Source organism: Equus caballus, chromosome 16 (genome assembly GCF_041296265.1).
Source record: "Equus caballus isolate H_3958 breed thoroughbred chromosome 16, TB-T2T, whole genome shotgun sequence".
Classification (NCBI taxonomy): Eukaryota; Metazoa; Chordata; class Mammalia; order Perissodactyla; family Equidae; genus Equus; species Equus caballus.
In genome coordinates this window covers 22,325,931-22,340,385 of record NC_091699.1, presented here as the reverse complement: position 1 = coordinate 22,340,385, position 14,455 = coordinate 22,325,931, and the positions used below count along the sequence as shown (strand labels likewise).

General features: G+C 40.4%; 1 protein-coding gene across 1 annotated transcript in view; it reads left to right on the top strand.

Annotated features, from left to right (window-relative positions):
* The window catches only part of ARL8B (ADP ribosylation factor like GTPase 8B), a 43,102-nt gene extending 36,171 nt beyond the window's left edge, over positions 1-6,931 (top strand). The window contains exon 7 of the mRNA XM_001496214.5: positions 4,850-6,931. Within this exon, the coding sequence (XP_001496264.1) occupies positions 4,850-4,899 (50 nt within the window). The 3' untranslated portion in view covers positions 4,900-6,931. The remainder of the gene's footprint in view (positions 1-4,849) is intronic.
* The last annotated feature ends 7,524 nt before the right edge of the window (positions 6,932-14,455 follow it).

Here is a 14,455-nt window from a genome sequence, read left to right as displayed (position 1 = left end):
GCACTACAACAATTTTTCATTTATTGAACAAGTATATTACTGCAGTATGTTAGCACTCTGTTGGAGGCATAAGCCAAAAATACCCTTTATCTACTTAGTGTCTGTATGAGTTTCCTAGGGCTGCCATAGCTAAGTACTACAAACTATGTGGCTTAAAACAGCAGAAATATATTCCCTCAAGTTGAGGAAGCTAGCAGTCTGAAATCAAGGTCTAGGCAGGGCCATGCTCTCCCTGAAGGCTCTGGGGAGGACCCCTCCTTGCCTTTCTCCAGCTTGTGGTGGTTGCCAGCAGTCTTTGGCTTTCCTTGCCTTGTAGATGGATTATTCCAGTTTCTGCCTCTGGTTTCACATGGCTTCTCCTTTGTGTGTCTGTTTTCTCTTCTTATAAGGACACATATCATTGGATTAGGGGCTACCCGAATGTAAATTTTTAGGGGACACTCTTCAATCCAGTACAGTATTCTTAAAGAATAATATATCTGTCTCAACTTTAGTCTCTTAACTAATTTGGTGAGGGATAATTTAATAAAAGTGTGTTGGAATGGGTGAAGAGGGTCAAAAGATTAAAAAAAAAAAAAAAAAAGACAAGGTGCCAGCCCTGTGGTGCAGCAGCTAAGTTCGCATATTCCACTTCTTGGTGGCTTGGGTTCACCGGTTCGGATCCCGGGTGCGGACATGGCATCGCTTGGCAAAAGCCATGCTGTGGTAGGCGTCCCACATATAAAGTAGAGGAAGATGGGCACGGATGTTAGCTCAGGGCCAGTCTTCCTCAGCAAAAAGAGGAGGATTGGCAGCAGTTAGCTCAGTGCTAATCTCCCTGAAAAAAAAAAAAAAGACAAATGGAAGTATTTGATAAGATGAAAGGCTATTCAGCATTTAGCTGCTTGAGTGAAAAGACCTATAACAGTACGATAAAATATAATCAAGAGTAACGGATACCTTCATGACAAAACATACTCAAGCTAAGTCACAATTCTTTTCTGGCCTGACAGGCTCAACCAAAGTTTGAAAGGGAAGTTTAATGCACGTGCCTTGAACAGATGGATAGGAGCCTAGGGATTTTCATGGCTGCTTCCCCTATCCCAGTTTGGTGGTCACTGGTGACAAAAATCTCTGTGGGTCACTGTAGAAAAATGAGGCCTTCCATCGATGCTGCGTAGTGGGTTAGAAACAGTGGGCTTTGGAGTCAGTCAGCCTCAGGCTTGAGCACTTGGTCCTGAGTTATTTTCTGAGTGGCCTTGTACAAAGCACTTAACCTCCTTTATCTCCAGTTTTTACTCATCTATAAAATGGGCATAATGGCAACAACTTAAAAACTCTTTTGTGAGAGGGAGAAAATGAATTGCACCACTGTTTGACGTATGGTGGACATCACCTGAGTGTATTAGTTTTCTAGTGCTGCTGTCAGTTAGAAGCCTGTCACAGGTCTCACCGAGCTGAAATCAAGGACTGACGTTGCAGGTTATGCTCCTTCTGGAGACTCTAGGGGAGAATTCATTTCCTTGCCTTTTTAGCTTCTAGAGACTGCCTACATTCTTGGCTCCTGGCTCCTTCCTCCATCTTCAAAGCCAAAAGCATTCTCTCTCTCTGACCCTTCTTCTATAGTCACATCTCCAATTAACAAAAAAAAGTATATTGGAATCAAATGTAATAAATAGTGTGTTTAACAAGGTATTCTGATATTTTTTTCTTTAGCTTTTCTTCAGTATGTGTTGGTTCTCATCATACTTTCTTCAAGTCAGTTCCAGTCTGTATCTCAACTCCTTCCCGCCCCTCGCAAACATGCTCTGAGGAGCTCCAAGTGTTGATAGTTTTTGGGCTGATTCTGGGCTTCCTTTAAAGACCACCCCAAACAATCTATGCTTGCTTTGCTGATGGACACAAATTCTCCTCTATTAAATGGATAGAATAAGTGACTTGTTACACTGGGAGCATTCAGTTAATTTGAGAACAGACTGTTCAGGTACTTAGGGTTACTTAGAGTTTATTTGAAAAAAATATTTTTTCTATGTTGAAGGGAACTCTTCTTAAATTTTAAGTTGTGCCCCCAAGAGAGCATTTACTTATACACCAGTAGTTCTCATTGGGGGATTTTTCTCCCAGGAGACATTTGGCAATATGTGGAAACATTTTTGGTTGTCATAATAAGGAGGGTGATGCTGGCACCCAGTAGGTAGAGATGGTGGATGTTCTAAACATCCTACAGCCCTCACAGCTCAGAATTGTCCAGCCTAAAATGTCAGTAATGGGGAGGTTGAGAAACCCTGTTCCACATAACCATAATTTTTCATACATTGTGCTGTTTTTTTAAATCTATTACTCCCTTATATTTTCTCTAGTATTTCCTAAAATAAGAAAAAAAAGTTTTCGAAGGGAGAAAAAAAATATCCTTTGTTTTACCAGCATGACAAACTAGCCACATACTTTTCTGAAAAAATCTTGTGAGCTCATTTATGAAGTAACTGCAGGGAAGCTGGGGAGAACTTCTGTTTGAGGCTGATCTTCATAGTTTGCTGTAGAGCTCCATAGTCACCAGGATTGTGATTGCAGAACTCTGGATTCACGGAGTCTTATTAAGCCCAAGGAAGCTGATCAACTCTAACCAGATTCAAAACAAGAAAATCCAAAACAATTGTAAATCCAAATGCCTGTTTGTTTGGAGCTAGAAATATAACTAACAGCCAAGTAAATTAGACTTCTTGGGTGATCAAGTCAGAACACCCTCCTAATTTCAGCTTTTATAACAAATTTCAGTACCGAATTTATGATTTTGCTAAATTGATCCAAAAAGTATTTCAGTGCACATGGGTTGTGTGTTATACTTCCACCTTCCTGATGTGGTAAATGAAGTGCCTTGGTTTCATTAGTAATGTGTCCTCAAACCGTACACAGAATAGATTACTTCTAGGAAGATGCTCTTTGCAAAGATGGCTCATACTTGTGGGCCTTTTTGTTATGGAAGATGACTCCTTCATCTGAGTATCTTATTTCTTTTCTGCCTTTTTATCTAGTCTTAAGGATCCATGTGTCTTTAGGATATGATTTCTGTCCAGTGTCCACAGTTGTTTATCTGGTTTTTTTAGTGCATTTCTTAAATATTTAAACCTGATCATTTCACTTTCAAATTTACCTTTTCCCCTATTCATTTCAAATGAACGTGCTCTTGCTCTTATTACACACTGCTGTCCTCCATTTGAAGTGCAAATGACCTGCTCCAGCAGTCCAGTTAATTCATTGTTTCCACAACTCTGAATGGGTCCTGTTTGTTCATGTCTCAGCTCTAGGCTATTCTTTATATGTGTGTGGCTTATAGTTTCTCTAATGCGTGTTAGCTGGGAAACTGGGAGCTTGCATTTGCACTCATCTTTCAGGCTTGGAGAATAGAGTGCTGCTTCTAATAGAAGTGCACATACCCTTTTTGTGGATAACACATTTCAAAGAACGCAAAGACGGTAATTCAGTGTTTTGACTTTGCTGCCTTCTCTTATCAGTCTAAGTGCTTTTCCTGGCTAATCTTACCTCCTGTAGCTTCAGTTGCCAGCCATGCGATGATACCTTGCCAGGCTCCATGTCTGCCTCAGATCCGTATAGCTAAAACTACCTGCTGGACATCTCTTGTGTGTTACCTTCTGTACCTCAAACTTGGTGTACTTTTAGCTGAATTCTTAATCTTCTTTTCTCAGGCTGTTCTTCCTGTAACCACTGTGTTAGTCAGCAGCTCCATGACCCACATACTCATTCAGGGCAGAAGCTTCCTTCTCACCCACTACATATAGTCTGTCCTTTCAGTTCTATATCCTAACCATGCTCCTCATTTTACTCCTCCCTGTCTTTACAGCACTTGGTTTGCTTCAGACCCTTAGCCCTTTCCTATTCCTATTGTAATAGTCAAGTCTCTATGTTGGCAGCCCTCTGAGCTGTCCTCCTCTGTTGCATGGTTGATCTTATTTAAAAAACTAATATAATTTCCCTGCTTAAAATTCTCCAATAACTTCCTGTTGACTTGAGAATAAAATCCAAACTGTTTAAGATCTTAGAATGGCGTACAAGGTTATCTGGCTCCCTCTAGGCCTGTGGTTCTCAACTGAGGACAATTTTGCTCTCTAGGAGACATTTGGCAATATCTGGAGACGTAATTGGTTGTCATAACTAAGGATGGAGGGGTGATAATGGCATCTAGTGATAAAGGTCATGGATACTGCAGAATATTCTACAGCTCACAGGAAGGGCCCTCCCGGCTTCCCAGCAAAGAATTATCCAGCCCAAAATGTCAAAAGGATAAGGGTGAGAACCCCTGCTCTAGCCTTATCAGTGAGTGGCAACCCCCTGCCCATCTCTGTGCTTCAGCCACATCTTATCACTCATCATCCATCCAGAGCTCCACACTGTTTCATGCCTTCGTTTATTCTTTTGCGGTTGCTGTTTCTTTTGCCTGAAATTCTCTGGGGAAGCCCCTCAACCCCAAATGATTACTTGTATGTTTTCTGACTGTTACACTAAAAGCTCCTTGAGAGCAGAGAAGGGTTCCCCCCAATCTTTGCTTTTCTGGCACTTTACATACAATATCTGATCTTATAGGCAATCAGTAAATTTTTAAATGAATAAAAGATGGCACAAGCTGGCTTGTACACAGTTGAACTTTTAAACTAGAGACTCTTCAGTCTCTCTTGTAATTCCTCAGATTATCTTCTTGAAGTTCAGGTAATGGAGAACAGTAGTATAGATGGAGAAAAGCAGAAGAGGGTAGGCCCAGCATGTGCTTTGAAATCGCTGCATTTTAAGTATTATCTCTGATATTTAGTTTAACTGTGGTATCTTAATGTCTTCACTTTTTTTTTTCCATCTTTAGATATCACACTTCAGTGGCTTATTCAACATTCAAAATCTAGAAGAAGCTGAAGCATCTCCTGAAGTCTTCCAGTCCTTCTTGGCTATAATCTTAGAATTATTGTCCGTTCCTCTGAAGTACTTCCCAGAATACGGTCCTTCCTAAACCCAAGAAATTGCCTTTTTCAGAGTTTATTTCTCGTGTGCACTGCTGAAGATGTGTATCCCTAATCCTTCATAAAGAATCAGCTAGAGTTGTCATGATAAAGTCAGCACACAAAAAAAGGCTGCTTATACATACTTGTCTTAAACAGTGTGTAGAGCTTTTTTTAAAAAACGCACTTTTGACCATCTGAAATCAAGAAAATTGCATATTTCTGTTCTGGTCTTTCTGGGCCAGACTTTTATATTGGTTTTCAGTAAACGTCCAACTATGGTATTTCATTATAGAGTCCAGTAGCTTAATATTGATACTGACTTGATACAGCATGAAGTTTCTAGTGCCACACACAGAATTTAGCAAACCTTTAGCCTGACTAAGGTGGGATGTAAATATAATGTTTACATATCTCACAAATGCATGTAAAATGTATAACTACACCTTAGGAATTAAAACAGTAGTCTGAAGAGGGAGCAGAGGCACCAGATTAATGTTGTTATTGGTTCTTTACTCTGGTGAGATCTTATGTGATGAATTTTTAAGACATTCTGCTTTCTGAGAATTCTTCATCACTGGAAAGCAGTTGGGGGTATGGGAGGAACTAAGGCATGCTGTTTTGTATCTGTCCAGATCATTACTTCTATATCTTTTCTTCTTTTTTTTCTGGTTCAACACACTTTTTTAAGGGGTTGGGAATTGAAGATTTTCTCAAAAGCTTTCATGAATTTAGAGCATTCCAGCCAATATAATAAAACGTGTTAAGAATGTCACACTTTGTTCAAACACCTGTTTGTTCTTTCTATCTCCAGTCATTAAATCAGTGCTGCTGCATGACACTCTTACTCTTGACTTTTTATATCCAGTCATAAAGTGGACTTTCAGCACAATAGACACTTATGAACAAAGAAAAATTCTTATTTTTCTCTCTTATTGATGTAAGGTTTGGCACTCTTTTGTCTGGTGCCATTAGATGTCTTGATTATTGTGACAACTCTAGAGCTGCCTGCTTTATCTAATGTAATCACGCGCACCGTCGACAGGTTGTTTAACGATCAGTCCCACCGAGAGCTGCGGAACTGATGCCGTTTATTGCTTCTATGATACAGAGATGTGTAAAAACTTAAAATGAACATGTTTTGTAGTTTAGTGATCTCCATATACATAAAGGGACATATTAATACTGGTTCACTTGTCAATCGTTATTCCCACAGAGCACTGTAGTAGATGAAACTCCATAGTACACCTGCTGATGCGTTGCCTCACACTGTGTGTGATTTTGTTTTTGTTAAGCAGCACCCATGTAGTCAGTGCATTTCCAAATGTGTTGAGCACTCAAAGTGCAGTCAACAGTAAGTTCTTTTAATGAATACCAGTTTTAATTTATAGACTGCCATGGCCTTAACAGTAGTCTGTACAAAATACTGCACTGTCTTGCACAGACACTACTTGTTTTTCTCCATTCAGATTTTTATGAGTAGAATCTCAGCTTTTAAAATTCTGTTCTTATTCTTTGAAGCATGTTGCATACTTCCCTGATAGGATGGATGGTTGTGTAAATGAAGATATTTAAACTTGCTACTGTAGTTCAACACCATTAGCGGTCACTGTGAACCATTACACAGAAAGTGGCAATTTGCTTGTGCCTGAAAGGAGGAATCGGAACTAGAATGTGTGACTGTGTGGGGATTGCATAGGTTCGTTAATTGACCTATCGCTAAACCTTAATGTGTTTGTGTGTCTGTTCATTCTTTCAGCATTTCAAGACATCCAAACACTACTACCAACATTTTCCTGTGCATTAACCTCTGCATGTGAAAACTTAACAGTTACTGAACTTTGTAAATATGTGAATTTTTTTTATTTAGGTGGATGCATTTTTTTGTCTGTTTACTGCTCTTCTCAGCTTTATTCAATAAACTTGCATTTTGAGGGTTGTATTGACAATTTTAACTTAAAATGTGCATCATGATGGAAGGTGCTGACTTTTTTGGGAGGGGGGTGGAGAGAAAGTTACCATGAGCAGGCTCCATAGACTGTGTGTTAGAAAAAAATCAGCTCAGCTCTCAAAGAATTGGGTCTGTGGGCTAGTTAAAATAGAAATAAACTTTTAAAATATCCACAGAATTGATATTGCAGTTTTTTGTGGGAGGTGTGGAGGAGGTGCTACTACTTGTAAACTCTCATGATACACCAAATTCAGGACTTCTAAAAGTGGCAAGAGCTAGTTAAGCATTTTCTTTTCTTTAGTGAGGAAGAATGGCCCTGAGCTAACATCTCTTGCCAATCTTCCTCGTTTTGCTCGAGGAAGATTGTCGCTGAGCTAACATCTGTGCCAAACTTCCTCTATTTTATATGCAGGATGCTGCCTCAGCATGGCTTGATGAGCATGGTGTGTAGGTCTGCACCTGGAGTCTGAACCCACAAACCCCAGTCTGCCAAAGTGGAGTGTGCAAACTTAACCACCATGCCGCCGGGCCAGTCTCTAATTAAGTATTTTATATCCAGTTGTTTCAAAAATCATAACAGAACTCTACTAATAAACAAACCATGAGACATGCTTACTTACTGACTTTAGTTCCAGAATGAACAGTTTTTTGGTTTTTTTTTTTGTTGAGGAAGATTCGCCCTAAGCTAACATCTGTTGCTAGTCTTCCTCTTTTTGCTTGAGGAAGTTTCACCCTGAGGTAACATCTTTGCCAGTCTTCCTCTTTATTTTGTATGTGAGTCACTGCCGCAGCATGACTGCTGACGAGTGGCATAGGTCTGTGCCTGCGAACCGAACCTGGGCCACTGAAGGGGAGTGTGCTGAACTTAACCACTAGGCCATGGGGCTGGCCCCCAGAATGAAAAAATTGTAAACATCAAATGTGGTTTTCCCATAAAAGCACATTTTTAAAGTAAAGCATTTGACTTATTTTCTAGTATGTTATCTTTTGCACTGTAAAGCAAACATTTATCTCATCAAAGCTGTTGGAGAAATGCTTTTATGTATTTTTACTCAACTTTTCCTCTAGATCCATACTGTCATTCTGTACAGCCAAACCTTGGTGGCCAGTTGGATGTGTGATTAGTATTTCTAGGACAGAAGTCCCTAGGATATCAGGGTTAAATTCTTTTATTGAATTGGTGGAGCCATTTACTCAAGCAACCAGTTTGGTCCTCTTCTCAATGACTGCCTACCAAAGCAATCTTTGGAGGAGTTGTCATTTTGAGGGGAACGGAGGGGATATAAATTTGGGTTACTTAACTCTTGATTCTAAGTCTATATGTGCTTTCAAAAATTGGGACTTCTAAAATTAGTCCCTTTGGTTCAGTCAAATAAATTGGATGTATTGGGCCATGGCTACTTCAGTTTTCATTGTTTTTGAGGAACTAATTGCCTTGTGTATTCTATCCATCTAGAATCCAGTTACACTGAAATCCTGTAGATTTGGTAATTTCAACCTCTCAGCGTCTGGCGGTTTGAGAACTGGAGTGGAAGTTTAAATTTACTGTAGCTGGACCTATAACTGTAACCTCCAGTTGGCCAAATGCTTTACTCTAAAAATGTGTCATTGCGGGGAAACCACCATGTTTTACTATTTGAAATATTTTCATTTTCTTACGAACTTTAAAGGTTATGCCCTCAAAAAAACTTATGCCGGTGAAGATGCTTGAAGAGGAAGACAAGAAAGCAAACACTAGCCGTGTGACTTCCCTTAAGTTTGCAGTTCTACAAAAGTGTGGCCCACAGCAGGTGTTTCCTGTTGATTAGTAAATATCCTCTGCACAATGTCTGTTTAAAATTCAGCTATTAATAAAAATGGGTACTTTTGTAATTGCTGCCTCTTGAAGGTTCTTAGAGAAACAGAAGCAGGTCATTGACATGCTGGATGGACTGCCATGGGAAGTGCCTTAATCTAAGCAACAGCAGTAGTCATTCATTATTCCATTTCATTAACAAGCCCTCTCTTCAGCAAGGTAATTCTGTTTTAAAATCCCAAGGCAGCTGATGACTTAGATAATGCAGATTTCCTACAGGAATCAGGAAAGGGGGAAGATACCTTAGCCTCATTTCACTGGGGTTTGCAGGTCTTGCATTCATAAAAGGAAGAGAAGGAGTAGGAAAAGAGTTGTCAGCTTAAAATGCTAATGTAGCTTGGTTCTGTGAGGAGTGCCGGATTGGCATTTGAGAGAATGGGTTCTTTTCTTTGCTGTTAACTGTGTGACTGGCGAGTTGCCAAACCCCCTCTGGCTTCGCAGTTTTCCCATCTGTAAAATGAAAAGTAGAGGATTTCTAATATAACTTCTCCCACTAACAGGCTGTGGTTCTAGCAGCCAAGAGGTTTGGATGGTGGTGAAACAAAGCAAAGAGAGATGAAAACGCCCCCTCATCCTAGTGAATCTGTTCATGTTGTGTTCCTACCACTTGAAAATAATCCAAAAACACAGAAATATTTACATTTCATAACTTTAAATCTTAGCATAGTTAAGGGCTGGAGATCACAGACAGTTTATAGAATGATACAATAACTTACATTTTGTTTGAAGGAAATACTGTAATCACGTGGGCTTATATTTTGAAAGTCATTTAAAAAATTTAAAGCATTTCTTCCAGACTGCAGAAAAATGTTTATTCTGGTATACAATGTGGAAAAATACATACCTACTACCAATTTGGCGGTAAATGCTTTAGAGCTAATATTTGACACTTTTTAACTGCTGTATGGCTAGGTTCTGCTTGAATTTATTTGGAGCTTGGAGAAAACTGGGAGCAGTTAGAAAATACTTCCTTTCAAAATACTGAGGGGGAAAAAACCCAACAAAACTAATGTTTTCCCTTTTGAACATGAGAAGTAGAACATCAATGGATTGGTAATTATAGTATCTCTTCCACCCAGCTCTTATATACCAGGTAATCTACAGTTTTGGCCTACCCTGAGTTTTGTACAATCTATCACACCATGTGCTATCTTGTTGCTACACTGAGTCCATCATTTCTATCTACTGTTAGCCAATGCATGAATTAGATGACTCCATTTTCTATTTGTATCATTCTCTGAGGAAAAGGAAATTGCTATTATTTGTCATACCACTAGCTAATTTATGAAAGCACTAGCTCTCCTCACCCTTCAAAGAAGGGTTGAGAATTTATATAGTTTTACTTTCTCTAGAAGCATCTGTAACCTAGGGGCTGGGGCATGGCACATGGATGGTGAATGTCAGTTCTGGATGGATAGTCGGCGCATTTGATTTAATGGTTTAGTAGTTAGAACAGCTTGGAAAGGAAGCTCACCACTTTTTTTCTAAGTTCCATTTGTTTTTTGAATAAGGAGATTTTTAATAGGGAATCACATGATTCAAAATTTAAAATACATAAAAAGGTATATGAACTCTTGATCCCACCCAAGACTGAGTAACCACCCCTCCATCACCACCCAGCCTTTACAGATAACCCTTATGTCAGTTTTTTATTTATCTTTCTAGTGTTTTCTTTATACAAAATACAAAAAGCAACTATATATGCTTTATTTTTTTCTAATCACCGTCTTACAGAGAAGGTAGCCTACTGATTTGAACACGGCTTTTCCCCACTTACTGTGTGCTGGCGGTCTTTCCATGTCAATATACAGAGTTCCTCATTCTCTTTCACAGCAGCAGGGTTCCCATTTCACTGTGTGTGTGGTTTTTAATAGATTCCAAAGTTTATTTAACTGGTCTCCTTTTGATAGACTTTTGGGTTGTTTATAACTTTTTGCTTTTATAAATAATACTGCACTGGGTCATTATTTACACGTGCAGCAATTCACAGAGGCATATCTGGGTCAAAGGGCAAATGCCTTTGTACTTATGCTAGGAATTGCCAAATTGCCCTTCACAGGGGATGTACCAGTTTTTATTTCTACCAGTCTGTCTCCCGTGTCTTGCCAACAGAGTGTGTTGACAAACTTCTGGATTTCTGCCCATCAAATGAGTCTGAACAATAAGTATATACTGTTCGATTTTAAACTAAATGTGAAACTTAGTTTTTCTTACCTAGCTATATAATAAACAATATTACTTTAATTCTGGAGTTGGATCTTCACCAAATTAATAATGGGATTATAGGTAATTCCCTCCCTCCCTTTTTTTTTTTTAAAGATTTTATTTTTTCCTTTTTCTCCCCAAAGCCCCTGGTACATAGTTGTATATTCTTCATTGTGGGTTCTTCTAGTTGTGGTATGTGGGACGCTGCCTCAGCGTGGCTTGACGAGCAGTGCCATGTCCGCACCCAGGATTCGAACCAACGAAACACTGGGCTGCCTGCAGTGGAGCGCGCGAACTTAACCACTCGGCCACGGGGCCAGCCCCCCCCCCTCCCTTTTTTGCTTAAATTTATTCCTCCCCACTCCTTTATAAAGCAAGTATATATTGCTTCAGAAAGCCGTAATCAGAATTTTAAAAGTCATCATTACGTCACTTGATGTTTTTACATTATTGCTTTGGATAATAAATCATTTATTACTTGTTATAAAAGAAAAATCCCTCCTTTTAATAGACTATTTTAACCCTGCTATTTAACATTAGGAGCTCTTGGACTACCCTTGGAGGTCATTCTAGAGCCAGAGGTATTTTTCTGGCTTTGCAGTTTTAGGAACCTAGTGCATTGATTCATGCACTCAGACTCACAAGACTGAATCCCATAACTGGAATGTCCGCCTTTTTTTTTACAATGGAGGGTATTTTTAAAGGCACTGAAATACATCTGTTAGCCAGGTCACCTCGTTCAACTATCAAAGTAAGAGGGAGACTGAATTTGGATCACCTTGTGGGATATAACCCCAAATAACAGAGCTGTAGGACCATGATGTGTAGAAGCTGGAACAGGTTGAGTTAAATGGAATTAGACCTGAGGACTCAAAAGCCCTTTCAGCTGTTCTTGGACTGTGGTTTTAGCCCTTGTCCTATTTTACATTTGGTTTCTTTAGACACATTTTTCTCCTAAAATAGGGCTTTGAAAATAGGAGGGGCTTAGTTTAATTCGTCCAACAGACCTCAGGTGTATATGTACTAAGTACTTTTACTAGATGCTGGTCTTGAAAAGTTCACATAGTTGGTGAGTAGTAATAATAGGGCTACTATGTATGTAGTGGTGGTGTAGATACATTATATACATGAAATAATTTGTCACACCTGCTGTATCTTATCACCCTCATTTTACACATAAGAAAACAGGTCCAGAAAAGTTAAGTAACTTCCTGAGGTCCCTCAGAGGGCAGAGCTATGATTTGAATACCTGGCGATCTGACTTCTGAGTCTGGGTTCTTAGCTGTCCTCTCTCTGGCGCCCCCCAGAGTAAAGCCATTTTTACCATAGTGCGTTTCAAGTGTTCTTGTCAGTCTCCTGACGCTCTTGTGAGATGACGAACAGAAAAACCAACACAAAACAGTTTCTTAAAAAGTTGCTTTTTAAGGTTAGGCTTTTCTGATTAGCTAGAGCTGTTGTCCCAAAGTCATCAGCCACATTTACCTTGAGGAGAGTCCTAGTCTAAAAGGCTAGAACAAGATAGTCCATTTTCTTTCCGTTCAATTTGAGAAGGGAACACTGTCTGAACCTGGCCCCTAAATCCTAGGCTGTACCTTGCAAGGACTAATGTCAACATTGTTGCCTGTGGGGTGGCTTTAGAAGAGCAGAAGGACCAATCTTTCTGTGCTTTGAGGGCCAGCTAGTTGTAGTAAGTTTCCCGGGACTGAAGTGTGGGAGAGCTGGGCAGTAGCTCTTTTTCTGCTTAGAGCCAAGTGGCTTGAGGAACTTGAGTCCCCCAACCTGAGTTCTTCCCTTATGACTTGTGCAATAAACCTTACAAGGTTTTTTAAGATTAAGCGAGAACATGTGAATTTTGAAAAACCACAGGACATATATGACTGGCAGCTATTGTGTCAGTTTTACTGTGAAAAGCATGTTTCAAAAGTTGGATTTTTTTTCTGGTTATGAAAGAGATTTGTTTTTATTAGAGATTGTCTCTGATGTGAGGACAGGAGCTGTCATCAAAGTGGTCTACAGTTGACTGTGGTGCGAGATCAAATTTAAAACTTTTAAGTAAAATTTGCAATAAAATAGCTTAGGAAGGAAACATACAACACACACCTTAATATTCAACATTCAGTCTGCAAGTTCCAGGATGGTAGACCTGAAAGTTCAGGATCAGGCACTGAGGTTGGACTTCCAGCAGAAATGCCTTTCACAGAGGAGAAAAAGTGGAATCTGTGAGGGCAAAGCCCCTGGCCCAGGCTCTCATTATACTCTTTCTAATGCTTGGGCAGGCCTGTCTCAGGATTTGGGGGATGAATAAGGCTCACCCAACAAAAAGGCTCTTACTATGTGCGAACCACTTTTGTGTTGTAATCAGATGTTTCTTTGGGCTTCTTCTCAGTCTCCATTACACCTCCTCTGTGTTGCAAAAAGTCCCCTGACCCTAAGAATGTGATGACTGTGCCATATGACAACTTCATCATCCTCTTAATCACTTCCTTGGTCACTCAGCCAATCTCTGATTTGGGCCACTTGTCAGGCCTTGCTTCCCAAGCTTTTCAGGAACCTCGGTATAACGGGCACGTGGTCTAAACTTATGGAGTGCAAGCCTTAGCAGACATTTCCAAATGCAGCAAACAAAAGAAAACAGAAGCCCTAACCTGTTGAATCATTACATGAAAGCCATAGATCTTCAGAGCTGACATTTGCAACCTTCTTAATTATGGGAAGTAGATAGAGAAGGGGTAAAGCGATTTGACCAGGAATCTATCCCATACCTCAAAGGTGAGGTGCCTGCTGCGGCGCACAGGAGAGATGGCGGGAGTGGGACAGGCAGGAGGGGAGACGGTTAAATACACCTGCTAAAGATAATTTGTTGGTGGCAGCAGCCTTGACTCCTCCCACTCTCTCTTTTTTTGTTAACGATCCTATTTCTGAGACAAAAGCAATATAACCTAACTCAGTATTTCCTGAAACTGCCAAACGCTAAGAATCGCCCAAGAGCACTTGTTATACACACGTTCCCGGGACCCTGCATTGTAGGTCGCTGGCTCTAGGACAGGATCTGGAAATACGTGTTCTACAATCACCGTCAGCGATTCTTACAAATTACCGTGTTCTGATCAAAAGAACAGAATTCAGGATACCGTTTTGTGCAGTCTTGAGCTAAAAGGTACTATCCCACCCCCATCATAAACAGACAAGTTAAAACCCCTGCCCTTGCTATGCAAAAGCTGCTTTACAGAAATGTCCCTTTCTCTTCTCTGACGTCTTTTACTGTCACCATCCCTAAGCTAGAGCCAGAGCGGCTTTCTCCTGTCCCACCTCGCTCCCACTCGTCCGAACACTCGCTCTGCCCAAAGCCGGGCGTGTCCGGGGCCACGTCTCTGTCCGGCGCCGGACGGGCGCTCTCGTGCCGCGCTCCCATTGGCTGGAAGTTCCCTCGCCATCGCCCGAGCGGCCCCTAGTCGCCACGCC